At 36.1% G+C, this 25,885-nt stretch overlaps 4 protein-coding genes and 1 non-coding gene across 5 annotated transcripts in view; 1 reads left to right on the plus strand and 4 right to left on the minus strand.

Moving 5' to 3' along the window:
- Window positions 1-1,796: 1,796 nt before the first annotated feature.
- Window positions 1,797-2,504, minus strand: LOC119786614 (polyubiquitin-like). The gene has a single exon (XM_038290081.1). It carries the CDS (start codon window positions 2,430-2,432, stop codon window positions 1,965-1,967), a length of 468 nt encoding a protein of 155 aa, XP_038146009.1. The 5' UTR covers window positions 2,433-2,504; the 3' UTR covers window positions 1,797-1,964.
- Window positions 2,505-4,279: 1,775 nt separating this feature from the next.
- gatc (glutamyl-tRNA amidotransferase subunit C) lies at window positions 4,280-6,235 on the minus strand. Its single transcript, XM_038289997.1, has 5 exons — window positions 5,887-6,235; window positions 5,749-5,799; window positions 4,998-5,167; window positions 4,806-4,909; window positions 4,280-4,711 (listed from the first exon to the last, which is right to left on the minus strand). The coding sequence occupies exons 1-5, from the start codon at window positions 6,067-6,069 to the stop codon at window positions 4,650-4,652; spliced, it is 570 nt and encodes a 189-aa protein (XP_038145925.1). The 5' UTR covers window positions 6,070-6,235; the 3' UTR covers window positions 4,280-4,649.
- Window positions 6,236-15,846: 9,611 nt separating this feature from the next.
- On the minus strand, window positions 15,847-16,888 carry LOC119786611 (polyubiquitin-like). Its single transcript, XM_038290079.1, has 2 exons — window positions 16,604-16,888; window positions 15,847-16,508 (listed from the first exon to the last, which is right to left on the minus strand). Exon 2 carries the CDS (start codon window positions 16,494-16,496, stop codon window positions 16,017-16,019), a length of 480 nt encoding a protein of 159 aa, XP_038146007.1. The 5' UTR covers window positions 16,497-16,508; window positions 16,604-16,888; the 3' UTR covers window positions 15,847-16,016.
- A 950-nt stretch (window positions 16,889-17,838) lies between these two features.
- trnak-uuu lies at window positions 17,839-17,911 on the plus strand. Its single transcript has one exon. It is a non-coding gene; the product is annotated as a tRNA-Lys (tRNA).
- A 1,895-nt stretch (window positions 17,912-19,806) lies between these two features.
- sgsm1a (small G protein signaling modulator 1a) overlaps window positions 19,807-25,885 on the minus strand; it is a 45,313-nt gene continuing 39,234 nt past the window's right edge. The window contains exons 21-25 of the mRNA XM_038290062.1: window positions 25,291-25,373; window positions 25,067-25,176; window positions 24,895-24,991; window positions 23,618-23,785; window positions 19,807-21,984 (exon numbers count right to left, since the gene is read on the minus strand). Of these exons, the coding sequence (XP_038145990.1) occupies window positions 21,896-21,984; window positions 23,618-23,785; window positions 24,895-24,991; window positions 25,067-25,176; window positions 25,291-25,373 (547 nt within the window). The 3' untranslated portion in view covers window positions 19,807-21,895. The remainder of the gene's footprint in view (window positions 21,985-23,617; window positions 23,786-24,894; window positions 24,992-25,066; window positions 25,177-25,290; window positions 25,374-25,885) is intronic.

Genomic DNA, 25,885 nt, shown 5'->3' on the forward strand with positions numbered 1-25,885 from the left:
GATGTGAGGTCATATTTCGTTTGAAGCAAAACAGAAAACGAAAACGTTGCGCGCAATAGGAGACAGGAGCTAAACAACTATTTCCTCATAAACTTGAATTACTCTGTTCTCAAAAACATTATTCATATTAGGAATATAGACACAGTAAACAAAAATATATATTTGCATTCCTTTAGTTCCTCATTTTTGTTTTTACTGACCCACTTGTACCTTTCAGATGACTAAACAAATATTAACAGACAACCATAAACAGAGAAAACAAAATGCAGTTTGCAAATGAGGATGCTATTTATTCAGTTTATGCAAAACAGATTTTGAAAAATATGCATTCAGCTACTGATTGTTTAAGTTTTCCTACTTAGAAAGATAATACAGGTCAGACATTTTCATATGTTTATATTTGCACTTTTAGGGACCAATGGGGAAAAAAATCCAGGAAATAAAATCGTGGGATTTTAAATAAATAATTTGTAAATTATGTTGAAAGTAAGCAATTGGTTAAGAAGTAATGTTCTATTCAATATTTTGTAGCATAACCTTTGATCGCAATGGCAGACGTCAGATATTTCTTGTTAGGCTTCTCCAGGTTTATTTACACTGAAGCTGGTGTTTTGGTCCATCCTCTATGCCATTCTCCACTAGAGGGGTGATGTTTTGGGGCTGTCTCTGGGAAACCTGGACTTTCAATCTACTCAACAAAATTTCTATGGATTGAAGTCTGGAGGCTGAATATAGGCCACTACAGGACCTTAAAATACTTTTTATGAAACCTCTGTTCTGTTGCCTGAGGAGTGTGTTTAGGGTTATTATCATGCTGGAAGACCCAGCCATGTTCCATCTTAAATTCTCACAATGCACGGTCACTTTCATTCTTCACTTAAAACAGACTGCTTATCCTATCCACTTTGCAGAAAAACAGCCCATAAGCATGATGTTTCCACCCCCATGCTTCACAGTAGGTACAATGTTCTTGGGATGCAACTCGACATTTTATTTCCTTCCAATACAATACGTTGAGTTTGTGCTAAAAAGTTCGGTTTTAGTTTCATTTAACTATATAATATTCTCCCAATCCTTTTCTGGATACTGTACTCTGTATACTGTACTATACTGTATCCTCTCTGATAAACTCCAGACATGCCTGGACATGTAAGCAGGGGGACATGCCTGGCACTGCAGGATTTGAGTGTAGTATGTTACTGATGGCAGCCTTTGTTACTCTGGTCCCAGCTCTCTGCAGCTTATTCATCTGGTACATCTGTGCAGTTTAGCAACTTTTGCTCATGATCATTTTAACCCCAAGGGATAGAATATTGCTCGGGACTCCAGATCCAGATTATCACTAATCTGGTATGTGTTCTATTTTCCTCCAACTGCTTCCTTAGTTGATTTCTTTGCACCAACCTGCCTATAGTAGATTAATTCTAGGAGATCATTTGATTCAAATTATTCTAAAGGAGGCATTAAAACAAGCAAACATTGTGCACCTATTTCTTTCACTTTTTCCTTTCGCTAGACTTTCTTTTTATATACACTGAAGCCCCCGTGAACAGTCAATTACTTTAGTATAGATTCTATATAAGAATTATATTTATAATCTTGGTTTTACACAAAAATAATGGTGTAAAGAGGAAATTATATATGTATTTTAAAAATATTTCTATTCCAATTATCTACAGGCAGGCCTTAAAATAGAGAATTTCATATATTACATTGGAAAAGAATAACTTTTTTGTTTCTGAGCGTAACCTGATCAGAAGATAGAAATACAATATTAAAGAGACATGTCATTTCTCATGACCGCTTTTATTATTAGAATTAATGAATCACATTACACTCTTTAAAGTAGGCTACATGTGTTGTTATTCATTAATACATGTAAAAGGAACAACATAAGGAATAATTTTGGATAATAATAATTACAAAACAACCAAAAAAAGTAGAACTTTTTTTATGTTGTGTCCTCAGCCTCCTCTCAGACGCAGAAGTAAGATGATGCTCAGCTTGCTCACATTGTAGTCAGTTAGTTTTCCACTTAGCATCTCTCGATTGTCATGGATCAGCCTCTGTTGGTCTACTGGAACCCCTTCTCTTTCCTGCACTCTCCTCTTGAAGTTCTCCACAGTCTCGTCCCTTTTGACATCATATGGTTTGCTCTTCCCTTTTTGATTTTGGAGAAGAACCTGGAAGGTAGAGGGCTGGGTTGGCGGCTTCGTGATCAACAGGTACACCTGGGAGCCCGGCTGCATGCTGTAGGAGCTCAGAGTCCTGGAGTCATCGTTCAGATCGTCATTAGTGAATTTCAGCTTTTGCTTCGAAACGAGGACCTCCATCTCCTTTTCGATGCACTTTTTCAAATGTCCCACTGTGTCACTGGGGTTGACTATCAGCATTTGGGACTCCCCGTCCATCAAATTGATGAAGATTTCCATGATGAAACTTATCTAAAAAAATGGATTTGAAAGTATTTAGTTTAGGTCAACTGTAATTTTTCACAAGGAAGATGATAAAGATCTCTAACCTTCTGCTCTCTCTGCTTTTCCTCAGAGTAGCTTTGCCTCGTCTGTTCCTGTTTGGCTGTGACGTCATCCTGGAAAGAAACATCAGCTGTGCTGCTTCTATCAACACCCTTGTTTATAGATGTTGGAGATCGGCCTGTTTTCCAGTGTGGTCCTGTTTCTCTGACCGTGACTGAGTGGATGTGCTTTCTTCGTCCTCTGGCATGGGAGCTGCCTTGGAGCTCGTCTGCCTGGCTGTGTGTTTCCTGGACGGGGCCGCCTTTTACAGCTGCTTTTTGTATCTCTGCTTCTGTCTCCTTGAACCCCAGTCGGCCTCGGCAGATGGCCGCTCACACTGAGCCTGGTTCTGCTGGAGGTTTCTTCCTGTTAAAAGGGAGTTTTTCCTCTCCACTGTCGCTACAAGCATGCTTAGTGTGGGGGATTGTATTTGAGTCAATGAGTCAATGCAATCAACTGGTTTTCCTTAGATAGAAAACTTTGTATCAATTTGATCTGGTTGAACTGTAAAGTGCCTTGAGATGACATGTGTTGTGAATTTGGCGCTATATAAATAAACTGAATTGAATTGAATTAAAGATGTCAAAAGGGAGATGAACTTACCTTGACATGAATTTCAAATGAATAAAGTCTCCTTTAAGTGCTCACAGATCATTAATGAAGCTGATCCAACGAGGCTGTTTATATAGCTACTGTCCGATCAGTCCTTCATCCTCCCTCCCTTTTTCTTCTTTAAGTTTCCATTTCCATTCTCTTAAAATGTATGGCTTTTATTTACATAGTTTCATGACGTGCTGTGAATACCTGCAGACAGGTGATGTGAGACACCTGGGGTTTTCCTCTTACCTGTGGCTTAGCAATCAGATGATAATGATTCATCAGAAATTAATGCAAGCACAGACTTTACTTGAAGCAAAACAGAAAACAAATAAAAAATAAGTCTAACAGTCCCTTTTGTATGATTTATAAGCAGAGGTGGGTAGAGTACCCAAAAACTGTACTCGAGGAAGAATAGCACTATTTTACCATCTTTTTACTTAAGTAAAACTAATCATCCAAGAAATTACTTAAATAAAAGTAAAGTTATTGTGCATATTTATTAATGGTGCTGGCAAAACTGGACGTGCAGGTTCTGGTATTTATAAATGCCTAAAGAATATAAATAAATGTCATGAATATAAAATAATAAATTAGTGCAGATGAAATGCTTTTACCGAATACTCTTCCACATAAAACTTAAAAAAACAATCCTCACAATGAGAACTGTATATATGCTAGGAAAGGGTAGCCATCTTCCACTGTTAATATCTACTGTTTACTGTTTAACGTGTCTTGGAATTGTTCAAATTACTCACAGAGGGCAGAGTAGAGATTTTACTGAAGGAGTAGCGATACTTTACAAGATAATTAATCAAGTAATTTGCTTGCCAAATCTTCACCCTTTAGATCACTGAGCAACAGCACAGGTCAGACCTTTTGATGTCACTGGTTTACTATGAAACAATTTTGTTGATCGGTTTGTGTGTGATGGCTTTTGAAGCAATGAGCCCAGCTGCAGTCCACTATCAGACACTCTCTGGGCTTTGATTTAAATTCTTCATAAGGATGAAGATTTTCAAGATGTTTTTAAGAACTCCAAAAAAATCATAAAGCAAATTTTACATGTTTAATTTGATGTTTATGATTAAGTGTTTGAGTTCTCTTATAAAAAACTCAATTTATATCTTGATTTCTCACACAGAAATAATGTGAAGAGATTGTTGTTGTTTTTTTCATTTATATTCCTTTATTGTAAAACCAATATTTAGATTTATAGTTATAGCAGTTTAAAACAATCCTCAAAAAAAGAGTTTTGACACGCACTTTAATAAAAATGTTTTATGTTAATCTGTGAAATTAAAACTGAAACCTAAACTTGTTTTTCAACAACAGGAAGTTTTAATAGAAGACAAATAGATGAAACCAGCAAGATGTTTGACAGTTTCTTCCAGATTGTTTACAGCTGCTTATAAACTGCAGTAAAGGCAGTCATAAACCAGCTCAGCTTCTACCCAGATGGGTTGCAAACTGTAGGCTGAGGCAGACATACACTGTTCTCTATTTTAAAATAATAAATCATTCACAATTAAGTCATCAGAACTCGGAGTGTCTGAGGATGGCAGCTCTCTCCTCCCTCTTAGGTAGAGGAATGTTTCCTGGGGAAAAGAAAGAGAAAAATTATCATGACTCTGCTGTTTTAAATATGATTTTGTAAAAAAAATCTTAAGAGAATTCAGGTGCTAGAAATACCTGGTGGTGCAACAAAGTATTCTTCAACTGTATTTTTTGCAAGCTTAAGCAGCTCCTCTGCACAGTCACCCTCTGTAACTGTGTCGTCCCTCAGATATAAAGCCCTGAGCGCATGAAACACATCCATTAATAAGGTCCATTAGAGATTATTCTTTGGGGGCAAGATGTACATTCAAAGCATCTGCTCAGCACCTGTCCTCCAGAACTGAATCCATCGGTTCAACCCCAGATGTGTCAATAACATGGAGCTGATCTGCAAAACGGATGGCTTTCTCCAAACATTCCAGCCCCTGTTTTGTCCGAAAATCCACCAAGGCCAGCCGCTCCAGCTTGTCCACTAGGTCAACAGGGATTTTCGTGGGCTGCAAAAAATAAAGGAAGATGCCTGAGAAATTTATTCATAGTTAGACCAAACTTGGATAGGTTGGTTAATCCATGCTCCAAAACGCTCAAAATGAGACATTTATTCTGTAAATTATGAGACTTGTGCCCAAATATCAACCAACTTTAGGGTTCAATCATTTTGGCTGTTCTGCAGAGAGATGTGTTTCTCTGGTATATAAAAGTGTTTAGAATTTGGCCCCCAAAAATCATAAGAAAAACAAGTTATATCACGTCTAATTGGCAATTTCAAATGTAAACAAAAACAGACTAATAACGTTAGATATAATTTTATATGAAGTATCACAAAACAGAAGGAAATAACTTCAATATTAGTTATCTGCGACATAAAAGAGGAAATTTTAATTTCATTCCCTATAAATTAACCTTTGCCTTGTACAGTGTTATGAATGGGCCTTTGAATGGCAAAATGAATAAAAAAAAATCTATAAAAACTCTTATATAAAACTCTTATTTGTAAATAAATAAATAAACACCCATTATGAATTTTATTTTACTTCAGGGCTGTGATTGCATTGTGTTCTTTATTAGTCATTATTACCGTTGGAAGCTGCTCCTCTGCTACTGATTCCCATGTTGGCACTTTTGGGACCTGTAAGATAATCAAAATCTCTAAAAGTAAATATATTGTTGCAAGAGCTTGATGGTGGTGTATTTAAAGTTAAAATTATTAACTTAACTTTGGGTTATGTTGGTTGGAGCTGAACAATCTTATGACATCCAAGGTGCGGCTCTGCAGACCTCTGAGTCTGCATCGTTTGGTGCTTACGGAGTAAACATTGTTTGTCAACAGGGCAAATGACATCCCAATGCTTTCCAGGGAAACGCTACGAAGCGCGTGAAATGCTGACACCTTAAGCATATTTACCTCACTGTCTCTTCTAGTTATTCAGATGAAAATAGCCACATTTTCTGAGCTCTCTTATTCATTAAGGTCAGACACCCATTACTCGTAGCCCAGTTAACAACGCGTTAAAGAGGCAGGAGGTGAAAGGAAGGCTGCGCTAAAAGTACTTCCTGGTTTACTGAAAATGAGCTGATAGCGCATGCGCACAACGGATCGCGCTTCCGGGACGGCTTTTTATCGGCCACAAATACACTATTAAATACGGTACCAACGCAGGCTTGGACTTTTCAAAATAAAAACGACACGTTTAACGTTTATTAACTAGATTTTTTTGTATTTACACACCTCTGGTCTAAAAAGTATTTCTTCTGTAGATGTGAATATATGAGAATGATTAAAAACATTTTTTTTTTTTGTTCAGATAGCGTTTTATGTGGATCATTTGTGCGCTTTATATCAGCTTTATTTTAATCTTTCAAAACGTTGTTAAAATACAAAATAATAATAATAATAATAATAATAATAATAATAATAATAATAATAATTTTGAGAGGCTTTAATCTTTATGTTCCTGTTAGGTTTAAACACCAAACATTTTATGCAGTAACCTGTACAAAGGAAGACACAGAGAATTTTAGTATGATTTACTTGCAAGGAGAGTGATCAGAGACTGTTCAGTTACAATTCTCCAAACCACTCTGAAACAGCTCCGCTCTCACAAGCCTTTTTATTAAGGAAACGCCCTGGCTACAATGTGGTTCCGACTGCTAAGGGGAGGGGGAAGGGTGAAGCCAGTCGGAACCAGAAGGGAGGGGGTGAAACCCAGTCGGTACCAGAAGTCTGCATAACATCATACAGTATCATGAGATAAGAACTTTCACTCCTTTCTCTGGTGTTAGTACGTGCAGTTCTCCGTGTTCTTTTCCTTGAACCGGCTGACCTTGCTTCCTGCACACACTAGTAACAAGCATTAGAAAGACAGCAAGTGAAACATTTCAACACTTTGTGTAATACAAGTATACAGGAATATGCAAATGTGTAAATATGAATGTATAAGTATAATATGATTAAAGTAGAATAACTTGTACAATTAATCCAACATTTCCCCCTTGTTTATTCACTTTAAGCTATTTATTTTATCATTCAATAGTTACTTCTTTTCAGATTTTCAACTATGAAATCATGTTTTAGCTGTAAAGGGTACACTCAGAGGTATTTTAAACTGGTGGGTTACTGTTAATGTCATTGGAATTAGGATAAAAGTCAGGAAAATGCAAAGAGATTTCATCCTCTGCGCTGTCTTCATCATCAGATGGGTATTTTTCAGTGGGTATGAGGGCATACATTTCTGCTTTCATGGGTTGTATTGCTGTGGTAATTAGTCTATTTAGCAGCGCTCTAATACATGGAATGCAACAACATCCACATAAGGTCAAGATGGCGGCAAATACAGCTATAGACATTAAAATAGAAAGCACCAATTGTTTGTATTTACCAAAAATGTCTCCAAATCCATCCCACATTTTTGTGTCAACTCCAGAATGGTCTTTCATTTTGCTGTTAAGAGAGCGAAGGCCTTCCAGGGCCTTTGTGAGGCTGCCATCAGCAGCGGTGTTGTTGGGAATAAAGGTGCAACACTGATCTCCAAAAATAGAGCACACACCACCTTTTTCAGCTAACAACATGTCAACAGCAATACGGTTCTGGAAAGCCATCAGAGAGGTAGCTGACAATTGTTCATGGACGGCGGAGAAGCCTTGTTCTGTTTTATTTCCCAGCCTCTGGACGTTATAATGGATGTAGTTGATTCTGTATCTGGTTGAACTGTAAAGTGCCTTAAGATGACATGTGTTGTGAATTTGGCGCTATATAAATAAACTGAATTGAAACTGAATTGAATAGTTGATCCTGTCTAAATTTTTATTTAGAGTACACCACCAGCATAAGAAAGATTCAAATCCTGCAGAAACTTGATTGGCTAATTTATACTCATCAGGAACACCTCTGGGTACACCAATGCTATCAATATAAGTAGGGTCATCTCCACTCCATGCATTTTCAGATGCCCTCCTCCTTCTAGTATGCTCTGTGTGAGGTAAAATGCTGTTTGCAGTTTGTCAACAATTCATCCGTTGTGAGTGATGTAACAGAAACAGGTAAAATCAAAGTGACAGCAGCACATAATCCAGTGGTGTTACATGGAAGTTTGTCAAACAATTTGTCATCTCCACACCACCACCAGATGTCGCTGCGGAATTGAGGTTTTTTTAAAAAAAAGGTGGATACCAGTAAAATACTTGCACATTGTGTTTCATTTAGTGTGCCTAGTTTCGGGCCCACTCCGGTCCTGTTTACACAGGTGAAATTTGCCACAGCTACTTTTTTCAAAAAGATTGGTTTCTTTTTCTCAGCTGTGGTCAGGGGATAGATGTTATCCCCTTTGGGGCCCAAATTTTAGATGGGACCCTATTTTAAATTTTTATATTTTTTAAAAAAAATTTTAGGAGTTAGGTAGCAGGGAAACCCCAGTAACAGGGTTAGTCCCTACACCAAAAAGAAATCATTAGGCATGTTTTTTGCTGCTTTTTTCTTTCCATTAAAAGCCCCTTTTTGTTTGCCAAGGGTTCCGTGATGACTTGAAAACAATTTTTTTTTTAAGCGGACCATTAATATTTTTTAAATTTTTTTTTGTTCACCCCTTTGGGGAGAAGTAAAAATCCTTTTTTCCCCTTTTTCCTTTTTTTTGTTAATTTTTTAAGGGGCACAAATACCAAAAGGCCAAATTTGGGCGGTTCCCTAGAACCCTGTACATAGAAATGGGGAAAAACGCCCTTCCCTTTCAAGGGTTTGTTTTGGAGTTTTTTGCCTTTTTTTTTAAAAAATTTGGAAAACTGGGTTTAAAAGTGAACCCCGATTTCTATATCCATTTCTTAAATAAAGGTTTTCCCTCCCCTATGGTTTTCCCCTTTTTTCCCCGTCCAGTGGTTCTAAAAACGTTCCCCCAACCTTTTTGAGTTCTTTGAACTACGCGGGGGAAATTGGTAGAAAAACATAATGTGGCCCCAAATTTCGGGGTAAGTTTTAAAATTTTTCGGAATGGGTTTGGAAAAAAAGGGAAAAGTCACCCAATGTTACTCTGTAGAGGTTTTAGCGAGATTGACGTTTTTAAAATAGTGGATTTGAGGGCCAAAAAGAATCCTTGCTTGACGGGGAGCTAAAAAAAAAAAATTATGGGAAAAACGCAAAAAATCTAGGTTCAAATTAAAAGTGTTCTTTTTATAAAATTTTTTTCCAATGGGGTTTCTTTTATGACCCCCCCCCTTTGGGAGAGTTGGGGGTTTTTAACCTTTTACCCGTTTGAGATGGTTGTTTGCTAAAAAATACAACCCCCCTTTTTACGATGGACTTCTTGGAGGTCGGGTTTAAGGAGACCCAAAGTGTTTTTCTATAACAGGTCCCCAGTAGAAAATTTTAAGTGCTAAACAGTACGGGGTTTAGGGGTTCCCGAGAAAAATTAAGAAAATGATTTTACTTATTTTACGATATCTAAAATATCCCCCTTTTTTTTTCAATCCCCTTTTGGGAAAAAAAATTTTTAAAAAACAGGGAAATTTAAAGGGGGTAAAAAAAGGTTTAGGGAAAGCAAACCTTTTTTTGGTCTTAAATTTCCTTGGGAAAATTTGTTTAGCACATATTAGACATGTTTTCAAAAATTTTTTTGATAAAAAATTAAAACCATTTTGTGTATAATGTTTCTCAATGCTCAACAATCTACAATCCCCCCTTTGGGGGAAGGAAAATTTAAAAACTGACTCAATAAAAGCTCATTCAAAAAATTTTTTTTTTAAAAATTTTTTTTTTTGGGAAGGGTTGGTTTAAAGTTTGGTTTTCATAAGGGGCCCTCATGGATTTTAGGGTGTTTGGCTGATTTAAAAATTTTTTTCGTTGAATGTCATCCCCACCCTTACATGTTTTTAATAAAAAAATGTTATGTTTATTCAATGTTTCGGGGTGAAAAATTTGGCAGGGAAAAAACAAAATTTTTTTGTAAAACGATTTAGTTTTCGTTAATTTTTTTTCGGGTTAAATTGGTTAGCCCAAAAAATTTGTAAAGAAGATTTTCAAAGCCCTTAAACCCGGTGGGGGCCCAAAAAATTTTCCTGAAGGCTCCGGGGCAGAAAGTATTGTCAGACAAAAAAATTTTATAATCGTATTTGCCAAAAAGTTTATAAATTTTATTTTTTTAAAGGTTTTGGGTTTATGATTAAATGTTCCCAAATGGGTTACTCGTGGGGAAAAAACCCGATTTGACATGGGATATTTTGTTAGAGTTCTTTACTCCATTTAAAGGGTGAAAACCCTTTAAATTTTTTTTAGAATATGGGAAAAAACAATGAAATTTTGATTTCAGTTTTCAGCCCCAGATAAATTTCTTTAGATGGGCAAAAGAGTAACCTTTCAGGCCCCGGGTGGGTTTAAATTTCATAGTGAAGTTTATTATTTTAATGAAGGGTAGTAGGGTAAAATATAAAAGTGGGGGTTTTTTTCTGCAATTTTCCTTTTTTTTAATTAATATTTCAGAAGAAAGTACTGTATTTACCCTCTGTCTCGTTGTTCAAATAAAAACATTTACAAAGTGGAAAACAGTCCTTTAAATTTCCACAAATTTTAGGTCCGGTGATACTCCCAAAATTGATTTAAAAAAACATCTAGTTAAGTGTAGTGCTTTAAAATGTTTTTTGAAAAAAACAAAAAGTCCCCTTTTTTTTTAAACAAGGAATTCCTTCATCAGAATTTTATGCCCCATATCAAAATAAAAAGAAAAAATGCATAAGGGATGTTTCCCAAAGGACCAAAAAGACCAATAAAGGGCCTACCAAAGTTCAAATCAAACCCCACGCCCTTTGGGGGCCCATCCTTTTATTTTCAGCGCCCCCTTTTTTTTTTTTTAATTTTTATTTATCCCAAATTTAAATTTTTTATAGTCTTTAAAAGGACTTGGGGGAGTCTTTGTGGGCCCCATGGTAAATTTTTTGAGGGCTTCGGGGGCCATGGACTGCTGTACATTTGAAAAGACTGTCTTCCCCTTTAAGCCGCGGGTTCTCCGATGTTTTTTAAAGGAGGTTTTTTGGGAAAAGTCCAGATTTTAATGGTAATGTGGGATGCCAAAATCTATCTAAACCAAAAAACCTTTGAGCATCCCCGCCTAAAAGGTTAAATGGAAAAAGGGTTAAACGGTTTTGTAAAGACAGCGGCAGGGAAATCCTTCAGGGTTTTTTAAAAACAAGCTGGGTCTCCCGCACAGCCCTTTTTAAAAGATTGAGTAATGGGGCTATGAAGTCTGGGGCCTTTGGGGCCCCTGGGGAAATTTGGGTTTTTTAAAGTTTTTTTTGAAAGCCCCCCTGTCAAAAGGAAAACCCGTTGGGGTGTATTCAATTTTTATAATTAAAAAAAAACTTTTTATTTGTGATTATTAATTTTTTGTTTTTGAAAAAATGCTTTGGGTAAAAATGCCAAAAAAAAAGGGTGGGTAAAAAGAGAGGAAAAAAAAACAAGAAAAAAGGGGCCCGAACCTTTGAACAAAAATGGATGTTTTTATTCTATTAACATTTCTCTATTGTAGAATGGGGGCTGTTTTATAGGTTTTTTTTTTGTCCCCGGGGGGGGCCCCGCCCTTTCCCTGCCCAGGCCCCCAAAATTTTCCCAAATCGCCCCTTTCCTTTTAGCATCTTTTCAGGGAAAAAAAAAGGGGTTTTTCAGCTGGCCCAGGACCCAAAAGGGTTTTTGGAAATAATTAAAAAGGGAAACCCCTCAATTTTGGTTTTGGGTTTTAGGGGCTGGCTGGGGGGAGATTAAGCCCCCCCCCAAAATCTTTTTTTACCCAAAACCCCCCCGGGGCCCCCGAAACGGGGAACCCTTTGTGGAGGGGGGCTGGGCCCTAGGGAAAAAAGGCCCGGGGATTCTCAACTTTGGAGGGTTTTCAAGATGGGGTGAAGCAGAACAAGGGAGGCACCCTTCTTTGGGGGCTTGCTGTTTAAATGCTTGTGTTGTGTAAAAATGTGAATATGGGCCTACAGGTAAAATTTTCTTTACGATGGGTAGGTGGCCCAAAGGGGATGGGTTTTTTATTGGGTTCGGAGGCTCCTGTATCACCAAATTTTTTTAAAGGGTGCCTGGACCTTTAGAATATTTTGGTTATACCTTTTTTTTAAAAAAAATTTCGGTTTAAGACAAAACCCTATTTTCACCCCAAATTTTAATAGAAAAAAGGGGTTTCCCCATCTACTGGCCCGAGGGGGTTTGCTTTTTTGGTTTTTCTTTGACCCCCGTTAGCTAAAGGGCCTTTTTTCCACCTGACCAAAAACGCTCTGGAAATTTTTAGTTTAGCGGGGATCCAAAATCTCTTTCCCCTTTCCCCCCAGGGGCTTCGCCTCGGCCCCTCCCTTGGATGCTGATAAAAACACGTGTCCTTTCCTTCCCGGAAAAAAAACAGTGGATTTTTTATTGTGATTTTTTTTACTTTTTTATGACTTTTTCTGCATGAGGGGTGAAATTTTTATCTTTTGGAGTGTTGCCCCCATCAAATTTTGTGGTGACGATTTACCCCTTTTTTTTTACCCCATTTTTCCAATTTTTTTGGAGAGGGGAAATTTTCCTTTTTTACCCGTACTCCATTTCCTGTGTCCAGGGTTTTGTTTACCATTCTGTGGCGGGGTTTTTTGGGCAAACCCCCCAACCCGGCTGCCCAAGGGGTTTTTTGGTTTAAATTTTTTTAAGGAAGCGTGAAAGGGGCTTTCTCCCTTTACCCCCCGGTTCCCCAGGCATCACTTGGGGGGGTCCGTGGAGGGCAGAATTTTTCCCTTAAAAGTTGTTGGGTAAAGTTTTTTAAAATCCCCCCACGAACCTTTGGATCCCAGTAATATATTTCCCCGGGAGGTATAGTTGTGGGAGGGTATTTTCAAAGGTGCTTCTACTTTTTTGTGGGGGAGTATTTTCGTGGAGGATCCCCTTTTGGGGGAGGAGCTGAGGGATCGGGGTGCCGCGGCCGCACCCCCCTTTGGGGGGAATTTGTTTTTTGATTTTAAACAGGTTAGAATTTGGGCCCTGGTACTATCATCCTCTTTCTAAAGAAAATAAATGATCTTTCCTTTTCCTTTTTTTTTTTTCTTCACTTTCCCTTTTTTTTCTTCTTTTTTTTTCCTTGTCTCTTTCCCCCCTTCCTTAGCTCTGCGGGTCTTCCCCCTTCTCTTGTCTGCCAATTTTTTTCCAGAAAAATGGTTTTTAAAAGTAACCCTTTTTTTGCCATCAAAAATGTCTTTTTTTTTGCCCCTTTTTTTTTTTATTTTTTTTTTGCAAAAATTTTTGTTATTTTTGGTGCTCAAATTTTCCCTTTTTAAAAGTTTGTTTTTATCAGGGGGACACAAAAGGCTTTTTAACGCAATGGGTCAAACATTTTCGACTGCTTTCCCAAATTTTGCCCTTTGGGGTTTCTCTAAAAACTTCTGTTTTTCTTTACTTTTTTCCCTTTTCCCTTTTGAAATAAATTTTGGCCCGTGGGTTTTTTTAAAACCCGTCCCTGTTTAAACATGGGGTTCGAAAGGGTGGTGTCAATCTTTTTTGTGGTAAAAACATTCAACCCTTTTAAAGGGGGAGTTTTCTTTTCTAAAACAAAAACCCAAAAGTACCATTTAACCCCTTTTCTTTTTTGGGATGAAAAACAGAAATTAGTGTATTATATTTTTTTTTACACACACACCTTCCCCACACACCAACCCCTTTCCCCAGTTAACTTTTACTTTTTTTAAACACGAGGCCCCCGCCATCCCACGAGAATTTTCTTTGTTTTAAAATCGGGGGGCCTTTCCCTTTAAAAATAGGGGAGGCCCCGCCCCCCGCGGACTTTAACCCTTTTTAAAATTTTGGTTTTTCCTGAAAAGGTTAAAAGGAAATTTTCCAGGGTTTTTGTACAAAAGGGGAATCTCGTGACCCCACGCCCTTCACTTCTATCTTTTTTTTTTTTTTTTATATTATTATATTTTTATAAATTTTTTATATTTTTATATATTTTTCTTCCAATAATTCACTCACTCCTTATTAAAAGAAAAACTACTCACAATTCTCTGCGTCCTCGAAATGCTTCAACCGTCGGACCCCAGCTTGTAAGGGAGAGACCAGTCCCGTAAAGGGTCTCTTTGCTGCGGCCGCAGGCTTATCTGGGTCTCACATACCTGCTGGGGGTCGTCGGGTATCTTGCAATCCGGCTCGAAGGACCAATTAATGTTAGGTTTAAACACCAAACATTTTATGCAGTAACCTGTACAAAGGAAGACACAGAGAATTTTAGTATGATTTACTTGCAAGGAGAGTGATCAGAGACTGTTCAGTTACAATTCTCCAAACCACTCTGAAACAGCTCCGCTCTCACAAGCCTTTTTATTAAGGAAACGCCCTGGCTACAATGTGGTTCGGACTGCTAAGGGGAGGGGGAAGGGTGAAGCCAGTCGGAACCAGAAGGGAGGGGGTGAAACCCAGTCGGTACCAGAAGTCTGCATAACATCATACAGTATCATGAGATAAGAACTTTCACTCCTTTCTCTGGTGTTAGTACGTGCAGTTCTCCGTGTTCTTTTCCTTGAACCGGCTGACCTTGCTTCCTGCACACACTAGTAACAAGCATTAGAAAGACAGCAAGTGAAACATTTCAACACTTTGTGTAATACAAGTATACAGGAATATGCAAATGTGTAAATATGAATGTATAAGTATAATATGATTAAAGTAGAATAACTTGTACAATTAATCCAACAGTTCCACATCAGATCTTAATGCAATATGGTGAGAACCATATAGGCCTATGGGTGTCCCACTGCAACCCTAAGGTGAAAATAGTAACAGGAAACAGGGGGGTTCTTGGCAATATTCAAAGAAAAATACATAAAAATCGCTAATTTGACAGATTTTGGCTTTCATTTTTAAATTCCACATCAGACCCTAATGACCTCTAGTGAGAAATATGTAGGGGTTCCCTACTATCACCTTGAAGTGAAAATCAATAGCTGGAAACAAAGTCTTGGTCTAACAACAACTGATATTTATCTAAATGTGCACTTTATATACTTAGTTAATATAAAGTGCATGCATTAATCATGTAAAACTCTAACTAAATAATAATAAAAAAAAAAAAACACTAAAATCATTCCCGTTGTTACTTTGGTCCCAGCTCCCTGCAGGTTATTCATCGGGTCCCTCAGTGCAGTTTAGCAACTTTTGCTCACAGTTCTCATAATCATTTTAACCCCAAGGGATAGAATATTGCTCAGGACTCCAGATCCAGATTATCACTAATCTTGTATGTGTTCTATTTTCCTCCAACTGCTTCCTTAGTTGATTTCTTTGCACCAACCTGCCTGCCTGTAGATTCATTCTAGGACATAATTTCATTAAAATTATTCTAAAGGAGGCACTTAAACAAGCAAACATTGTGCACCTTTTTCCTTTCGCTAGACTGTCTTTTTATATACACTGAAGCCCCCTTGAACAGTGAGCTACTTTAGTATAGATTCTAAAAAATAATCATATTTATAATGTTGGTTTAACTCACAAAGAATGATGTATAGAGGAAACAATATATGTATTTTAAAAATATTTCTATTCCAATTATCTACAGGAAGGCCTTAAAATAGAGAATTATATATATTACATTGGAAAAGAATAACTTATTTGTTTCTAAGCATAACCTGATCAGAAGAAAGATAGAAATACAATATTAAAGAGACATGGCATTTCTCATGACCGCTTTTATTATTGGAATTAATTAATCAATTACATTACACACTTTAAAGTAGACTACATGTGTTGGTATTCATTAATACATGTAAAAGGAACAACAGTTGAGAACAGTTTAGGATAAATGTAATTACAAAACAAAAAAAATAAACTAGAAAGTTTTTCATGTTGTGTCCTCAGCCTCCTCTCAGACGCAGAGTCATGAAGATGGTGCTCAGCTCCCTGACGTTGTAGTCAGTCAGTTTTCCACCCTGCATCTCTACACCTTCATGGATCAACCTCTGCTGGTTTGCAGGAACCCCTTCTCTTTCCTGCACTCTTCTCTTGAAGTTCGCCACAGTCTCCTTCTCTGTGATATCATAGGTGCTGGATATCCCCTGTTCATTTTTCAGGAAAACCTGGAAGGTAGAGGGCTGGGTTGGCGGCTCAGTGATCAACAGGTACACCTGGGAGCCCGGCTGCATGCTGTAGGAGCTCAGCGTCCTGGAGTCGTCGTTCAGATGGGTGCTTTGGCCGTTTTTGAAGATCAGCTTCTGCATCGAAACAGGGAATCCCATCTCTTTTTCGATGCACTTTTTCAAATGACCCACTGTGTGATGTGGGTTGACCTTCAGTGTGCGGGATGTCCCATCCATCAAAATGATGAATATTTCCATGATGAAATTTATCTAAAAAAAGGTATATGAAAGTATTTAGTTGAAGGTAACAACATTTTTTAATGAGGAAGATTGAAAAAAACATGTTCAAAGGGAGATGAACTTACCTTGAGATGAATTTCCAATGAATAAACTCTCCTTCAAGTGCTCACAGATCGTTAATGAAGCTGATCTAACCATGCTGTTTATATAGCTACTGTCCAATCAATCCTCCCTCCCCTTTTCTTCACTGAAGATTTTTATATCCCTTTCTCTTTAAGTTTCATTTTCCATTCTCCTAAAAAGCCACTGTATGGCTTTTATCTACGCAGTTTCATGACGGGCTGTAAATACCTGCAGACAGGTGAGGTGGAACACCTGGGGTTTCCCTCTTACCTGTGGGAGGGAACAGAGTAAGCAAACAGATGACAATGATTAATCAGAAGTGAATGTAAGATCAGACTTTACTTGAAGCAAAACAGAAAACAAATAAAAAACAAGTCTAAGATTCCCTTTTGTATGATTTATAAGCAGAGGTGGGAAAAATACCCAAAAATTGTACTCGAGGAAGAATAACACCACTTTACCAATTTTTAATTAAGTAAAACAATTAATTCAAGAAATAACCTAAATAAAAATTTTAAAAAGTATTTTGTTAAAAAGACTGCTTTAGTGCAGTCTAACTGTTGGATACTAACATCCACTTTAATCTAGAAATTATGCTGGCAAAACTTGATGTGCAGGTTTTAGTATTTTAAAGACTTAAATGCCTAAAGAATACAAATAAATGTCATGAATATAAAATAATAAATTAGTGCATACGAAATACTTTTACCGAATATTCTTCCACATAAAACTTAAAAAAACAATCCTTACGATGAGAACTGTAAATATGCTAGGAAAGGGTAATAAACTTCCACTGTTAATATGTACTGTTGATAAACGTTACATTTGTTGGTTTTATTTTGAAAAGTCCAAGCCAGCGCTGGTACCGTGTTTCATAGAGTATACGTAACCAATAAAAAGCCAGTAAGGGCTGGCTTGGCTTTCGTTTCCGGTTGAAGCTGGCTTGAATTCAATGATTCTTTAGCCTTTTAATGTTATTGTAAATCTGTCTCATTATAAAGATTGTGACTAAAGCGCCGACATTTGGTATGACAAGGTGTCCTCAGTTTGGTTTTTAAGAAAGAAATTTACCTGGACTAGTTGGCATGATGGTCGGCATACCGTCTGTTTTTTTTTAATACGAGATAATGAAAGATTAATGATGGTCTAGGAACGAAGTGATCATACAAAATCCCGATATACATGTGGAGTTTCTCCTTTTTTAAAATTTTTCTCACGCTTTCCTGTGGACATGAGCGCCCGGATAGCTCAGTCGGTAGAGCATCAGACTTTTAATCTGAGGGTCCAGGGTTCAAGTCCCTGTTCGGGCGTACTTTTTCAGAATTTGAGATTTAACTCTTGTGGCGCAATTACGTTTGCATCTGTTCAATGTAAACTATTTTTAGATAAACATTTAGTGAATGTTTAAAAATAAACAGGAAACATTGAGGAAATAAATATCAATATATAACAATATAAATTTTAAGTCGTTTAAAGTTCATGCCTCTTTTCATAGTTACTGCCTTTTTGCTTTGTACAACATAATTGTATTGTGGATTGTTTTTTATATATAAACGTCTGATTAATAACTGTATGCAGTGTTACAGCATTAAAACTACAAGAAAATGACAGCTTGATATTGCAGACAGATCCAGAAAGATCGAGAGTGTGTAAAAAATGATTAACAGAAAAAAAAAAAAAAAAAAAAAAACACATTTATAATATATGATAAGCAGTATTATGTGTGTGGCTAAACAATATTATTCTCTCTATTTTCCTTATTGCAACAAATTGCATTATTATTCTTATCAATTGCTTTAGATTTAGATCACTTTGTTAAATTTGCATTTGGGATTCAAACCCGAATCAAAATGAAACAATCAAGTTTATCAAGAAAGCCTAGTTCCATAAATCGCCGTGGTTGTAGAGCCAATCACGTTCTAGTATTTCCATCTTTCTCCTTAGAGCTAGTCGCGTTCCACTATTTCCATCTTTTCCCTGTAACCTTCACAGCCAATCAATGAAGTCCATTTACAAAATAAATAAATAAATAAATAACTTTATGTCCCTAACTTTATTTGACAACCAAATATGAGGTGTTATAATAATCTTCTCTGTATTGTTCTTATTGCAACAAATTGCTTTATTATTCTTACCTATTGTATTTCTATCAGTTTTAAAGTTATAGTTGATAGATTCAGAGCACTTTGTGAAAGTTTGCATGAATTAATGCATGCTCCAAGCAGGATTCAAACCAGCAATTTTCTCTGTTTTTTTCCCTCTTCTCTTTCTTCTTATTTCCTCCTTCTTATCCACATTATTTATTTATGGCAGTTAATTTGTTTCCTGTCTTTCTCTACTAGCTAAACCGATTAATCCAGGTGTGTTTGGCATCAGTAACCACGACAACAATGGCCTGACACACCTGGATTAATCAGTTCAGCCAGTAGAGAAAGACAAGAAACAAAGGAGCTGCCATAATTTCAGAAAGTAGTGGAGTTGTGCATACAGCCCATTGACTTCTTTTTTAAGACCAAATCAAAGACAGCCAATAAATATTCATCCATTTTCTGACATGTTTATCCCTGCACAATTCCATGTCTCTTTAATATTGTATTTCTGCACAACACAATTCTGCCACAAAGCAAAATGGCAGTAACTATGCAGAACTAGGCATAAACTTTAAATGACCTAAAAGTTGTGTGGTCCAGCCTAGGAAGATCTAGTTAGATGAATGGTTTATTTTTCTTGAAAAGAACGCACATTTGAAATAAGATATTGAGTAACATAACAAAGGATGCCTTGAATATCATCAAAATTATAAAAAAAAAAAAAAAAAAAAAAATTTCAACCAAAAATGCAGTTATAGCCTTTTTGCTTTATAGGGCAGAATTTGTATTTTTATTTATTATACTTTATGACAGTTTTCCCTTTAGAAAGAAAATTATGGAGCTCCATAAAAAATATGATCTGCTTGTAATGTCAATTTTTCCATTTTCGCTCTTATCCTTGCAGTGCCAGCACTTCCAGGGGGTACACCCTGGTCTCATTTCACCAGTCCACCATAAAGCTATAACATGACAAAGACTCACATGAAGCATTAAAACAAAAATACCAAATATCAAAAATGTGATGACAGTAACTCATTCCTAACATACTGGTTAGCCATTGATGGCATTTTCTTTCCCTTCTACTCTCTTTCAGTAAAATAGACATTACAATGCGATTTGGGAAAATAGTTATTCCATTTTTATTTTTTATTATAAAAACATATACCATTCAATATATAGGTGTATATATGTTAAGTATTATAGAATCTGATTGTTTACATTGCACATCTAAAATTGGCCACAAAATAAAACTTTCAGCTTTACAAACAAAGCAGCATCCAGAGAAGAAGAACAAACAAATAAATAAATAAATAAATACTTTGGCTTAAGAATGTTACAGTAACTAAAAAAAATAAATCATCTGACAGCACTTGGAACTCACAAATAAATACGAGTAATAAATACAATAAAACCAACTACATTCATAACACAACAGGTCGAAAAACGACTGCCTGGAGTTCTATGCTGTATATGACAGGCATTGACTTGCATCAAAGATGGATTATACATTTGTCAAAAATATCATAGGTAAACTTTTGAACAAAACATTTCCCATTTCCTGTAGTGATGTGTGTGAATAAGGTCCAGTTATTAGGTTAAGCTTACTGCATGTTACCACTGCCTCACCTGTTTTTTTCCCTCTAATTAGTGAACAAGCAGGCACCAGACAATGCAAGACATTACAAAAATTAAGGAAAGTAAAGCACTTAATTTACAAAAAAGGCAGAAATTCACCAAGCAATGGAAAGCAATACACAGGTATTATAAAGTATTGTTTATCATATTCATCCATGTGGGAATTTGTATTAACAGATTCATTAGTCAACAGTATACTAGGTTCTGATTTCTGAACACATTTTCTCTGTAGACACAATATTTCACACAGGATAAAACAGCTTGGAAGGAAACGCAGTTAAAGAACACTAAAAATTCTATTTTTGCTGTAACACTGACTTGCAAAAGTACTAAGACTCCTTAAACGTCACTAATGTTTAATTTATTTCATTGAGATTTTAAATGTAAGGCTGACACAAAGTCCCCCATAATTCTGACAGTTAAAGAAACAATGCATGTTGTGCGTTTATGATCGACCCTGCAGTATCTGTACAACCACATTTTGGTCTGTCTCTGTAGTTTGTATTAACCATCTTCCCGTCAACTGAAGAAAAGCACCCACAGAAGCATCACAGCCTCTTCCACATGAGCTGTTGAATTCTGCAGCTCCCCCAAAGTTACTCTGGGCCTCTTGGCTACTTCTGGGATTAATAATGCTTTACTTGCAGAGCTTAGTCATTTAAGCAGTTGTCAAACACATGTTCATAGCTTGAGATGTTGTATTATAACGTAACGCTGCATAAACTTTAACACTGACCTATCTGCTTTGTTCTTTTGTCTTCATGTTCTCTTATAAACCAGTAAAGCCTCATTAGAATAGCTGTATTAATAAGGAAATTAACAAGCACACAGTCAATTTTATTTGTGTATTTCTGAGAACATTGGATTAAATAAAACTGCATATCACACCTCTTCATTTTCCACTTGCAAAAAAAAAACTGTAAGACCTTTCAGTTTTGCATTTACTTCATAATTATGTTCTACTTTGCATTTGTCCAACAGATATATCCAACTAAATATATAAAAGTTCACGGTGGGGAAAAAAGAAGAAAGGTCCAGGGGTGTGAATACTTTTTCGAGGCACTGTAAATTAATTAAACAAAGTTTAAAGAAAGATTATTTTGAATGATTTTGAGGGTGAGATGATGATGATAGGGTTAAAGTTCAGACTACAAGCCAGATTAATCAATTAATTAATTGTTAATATTAAAATGTTCTTACATAAATATTATTATAAAACATCTCAACAATCTTTCTTTAGTTAAGGGATAGGAATAGGAAGATGTCTCTTTTTGGTTTGAGCCTATTTTTATCAGAAATACAGTCTCTGTTTAAATTTAGACTTCTTTTTATGTCTGAAATGTGCAGCTAAAACAGCTTTATCATAAAATATTGAAAGCACTCAGACTGGTGCGGTTCGCATAGTGCTGACGGAACAAACACCACAGAGGATAGTAAGGCTCAAAGCAGCAAAGTGTGATTGTAAAGGCCCTGTGTAATTTCTACGTGAACTCTTGTGTATCAAGGTGTTGTGCTGCTGCAGCCATGTATGTGTTAACATGGAAGGAATGAAGGACGAAACAGGAACAATCACTTGTTTTCTATCAACAGCTGCACTTTGCACACCAGATCTCTGGCCAGAGTCAAAATCTGCTTGATGTTGTGGTGCTCAGCCATCTCTGAAAGACAAAAAAAAGTAAATAGTATATCTTTTTACTGCAACAAGACCCTGAATAAGCTTTATCAATCACCTACCATTTAACAGAACTTGAAGGCTTTTCATTCACCATCCCAAGAAAATATTTTACTTAATTTAAAAGAGCAGTACTTGGTCTTTGAAACTGTTTGCATAAGTGTACAGATAAATGGCATACTAGGGCAAATTAAAACAGCTAATCATTTCACACAGTTGCTCATAAAAGAAATAAAAATGTTTCTATTGAAAAATCATATTTTAAACATGAAAAAAAATTCATTTAGCCAAATTAGGGTAGAGTGGTTTTTTTGCCCTAAAAATCTTCAGAAAGAGCAGCATGCTTATCTATCAACAACCTTGGGCGGTGAAGGTAAAAACTGCGGAATCTGAGAGCCAGAAACACTCCTGCATACAGTAACATTTTCACTATTTTTTTATTATTATTATTATTTTTACATACACTTTGTACGACAGAGTATTAGGGCCAGGCTAGAAATGTTTCTTTTAATTTTGAGAATAAAGTTGTAAATTAAGAGAATTAAGTTGTAATATTACAAAAATAAAGTTGTAATGTTATGAGAACAAAGTTAAAAAATAAAGAGTATGAAGTCATCATATCACAAGTCGTTTCAGAAAGAAAGCTTCAAGCTCTGACCAGCATATGAGGGCCGACCAGCATCATCAAACAGCAACATGAGTCCACTTTGACATACTGCCCAATTTGATGCTCGTGTGCTAAACGTTTTCCTTATTTTTCAAACCGATGCCAAAGTATAACTTCATATGATGCTCAACATTCCTCATTTTAGGGAAGAAAGTGCTTCTTGAAAGAGTTGTCATAAAATATAACTTTATTATTTTAATATTAAAACTTTATTCTCATAATATCAAGAATTTATTCTCTAAATAAAATAAAAAAACTCTCTAGCCCTAATACTCCATTGTAATTTAGTGATTTTGTTGTTCTTTGTAATAATAAATTAAGGCATGCAGGAAAAGAGAAAAAGAAAGAAGATTTCCCATTAAGAAAAATGAATCCCTAATGTTTGCCTAGGCATTAAATCTCATTTAAAACCATTATGATCCAAGCAGAACTGTGCCTTTTTTGCTGGTTAATATTTTGTGTCTAACCTCTCAGAGATCTTCACAGATTCAAATAGCACTGATTATCTGACGTCTGTTTCTCTGTTTGCCATTAAACCGAGCTAATCAAACCTCATCATCACCATTATGTTGTTTGTCAGCAGGAACCCTGGTGAGCGAATGCAGAGCAATGAAAGGAGCCTGGATTAGACTCTTATGAGTGAGAGTTGTCTTATTATTATAGCAAATGAATCTGTGCCTCATTGAGATTTACATGCTTTGGAAAAATACACATTTTTCCCTTTAGAGTTTTTTTCCTGTTTTTGTTTTTTAGTCACTCTAACATTTTCAGGTCATCAAATTTATTTTGATATCAGAAAAGGCTGTTTTATACACCACAAATATTTAACTAAGTTAGAGTGAATACCAGTTTTAACATTGTTTGATTGGGGTTTATTTTCTTCACCTGATCAGCAATGAACACTGCAGATTTTACAAGGTACTGAGAACATTAGCTGAGAGTTGTCTTTTACCGTTGAAGAACTTGATGATGTCTGTGAAGTCCATGTTGTTCTCCAGGATGATGTCCCTGTACACCTCCACCAGAGCCAGCGCAATAAAGAGAACAAAGTGACCTGATGAGGCGTACTTTGCGGCCCAAATAGTTTCCCAGACAGCAAACACGTCGTCATAAACCAGCTCTGGACAGAGATCACACAGAGAGACAGAGGTTTGGTATTTATGAGTTTTTACAAATAATCTGTAAATTATAATCTGTTTTTTATTTATTTATTTTTTTTTTACTTTTGGACACCTTAAACTCTTGAATCTCATTACATAGATTCTAACTTACATTAACTCGTTTTTAACAAAAAAAAGTTTTTGATTTTATTTCAGCGTATACATTTTTGAAGATAAAATTTTTTTATTTACATTTTTTCTTCAATAATTCTTATTATTATTCTTCTTCTTATTATTATTATTGTTATATATTTTTTGAGATTTTACTTATATAATGTCCCAGCTGTTTAAAAAAACCCAGTCTGTTTTTTGCAGACCGGGTTTTACTATCTGCATTCCCTTCAAATTAAATTTCAAAGATCATATTCTCTTGACTTCAAGCCAAATAATAACAATAACGCTCTTGATGCACTCATTAACCAGTACAAATGTGGCTTATCTCCATGGAAACCAATAGAAATGTGACTCTTTATTCTGATGTGTAAAATGCTGTTTGACAATAATTATTGTTTTATTTTTAAACTCAGCATATTTGAAAACAGAACCTATTTTATAAATGTAAATTATAAACTCTGTTAAAAAAGACATTACATTTAAATGATAAGATTGGAAAATGTAAAATCTGTAAAAAGGAAATTTGAGGAGAAAAAAAGTTAAAATAAGGAGAAAAAAAAGAACTCAGAGAAAACAGGAAATTTATTCTCAAAACCTTTTTTTTTATGAAAAACATTTTTTCAAAGTTTCATACCCACATTTTTAAACATACGTTTTTTAAACTTACGTTTAAAAATGTGTTTTTTTTTTCATTTCCAATCACAAAATGTGTTCTTTGCTTGCAACAATAATGTAACAAAATTCCCTCTGTCATTTTTCTCTCTACCCGTTTTGTTTTAATATTTAACTGCGTTTGCCTAGCTGAAACAGTCAAGAAAAAAATAACTAAATCTGAACCCTCAGCCTGCTTTAATCCCTGCTTGATGCTTAACCAAAAGCCAAACTTCAAGGGTAGTGAATCTTGTCTCCTTATAATTGGCTTCGACTCTTTTAACAGCCTACACCATTTCATCACCTCGTTTGAAGTCAAGGAGAAACCAGCGGTAGCAGAAGTAGAAGTGGGTGTAGTCACCGTTCTGATGCATGAGCTCAAACAGCTCAGCATCCAGGATCTGAAGAAAGCAGATAAAATCAGTGATGATTGGATTCATTGGCTATTACCAGACTCTATTTTAAAACTCCATCACCTGGATTAGAGAGCGCATGTTTGCAAAGTGGGTATCCATAGCTCCTCCGTGTGGAAAGTTTTGATTCATTCTCTTCATAAGTTTACTAAAACAGCTGAAAGCCTTGGCCTCTGGGAGGAAAAGATGGAGTAGACAAGTGAGTGTGTAGAGTCTCCTCTGCAGCTCATTCAAAATCTGTAAAAATACATCACACAAGCAGAAACTGGGGGAGGGTGTTGACTCACCATCATCGAGAATGACTAAAAGAGGAGCCAGCAGGTCACACATTCCCTGAACATATCCGATGTCAAGGTGCCTCCAGATGTAGCTGTTAATATGCAACAAAGAGAGCTGACCTTAACCCCATGTGGCTTTTTCCCACACTGACTCATACCCTTCCTGCAGATTTAGAGGCATTTCACAGAATATCATTCTGACACTGGAGACAAGCCATTCAAAATGATATCCATCATTTAGCAAGCCAGTGACATTTATAGAAGCAAATAACTGCTGGGATTATAAAACTTTAGACTAGCAGAATCTTAAGGGATGCAAAAGGAAGCAAACTTGGAAAGTATACATTTTTTCACCTTGCAAAATGAAAATTTTTTTTTAATCTTCTTACCCAAACCCACCACCACACAAATACACACAAGACAATGAAGAGTAGCTCTGGAACGTTATGGGCTTACAGGTCCCTGATGAGTCTCTGTGTCCAACACACCTTCATTGGCTCTTTTAGCAGAAAATACTTTTATGAATCCCCCATAATATGTATAAAAACAGAAAGACTCTTAAAATATAACTAATATTTGCTACTATTTACTAAAAATAAAATAA

Source organism: Cyprinodon tularosa, unplaced genomic scaffold, assembly GCF_016077235.1.
Source record: "Cyprinodon tularosa strain WSP-4 unplaced genomic scaffold, ASM1607723v1 ctg275, whole genome shotgun sequence".
NCBI classification, from domain to species: domain Eukaryota; kingdom Metazoa; phylum Chordata; class Actinopteri; order Cyprinodontiformes; family Cyprinodontidae; genus Cyprinodon; species Cyprinodon tularosa.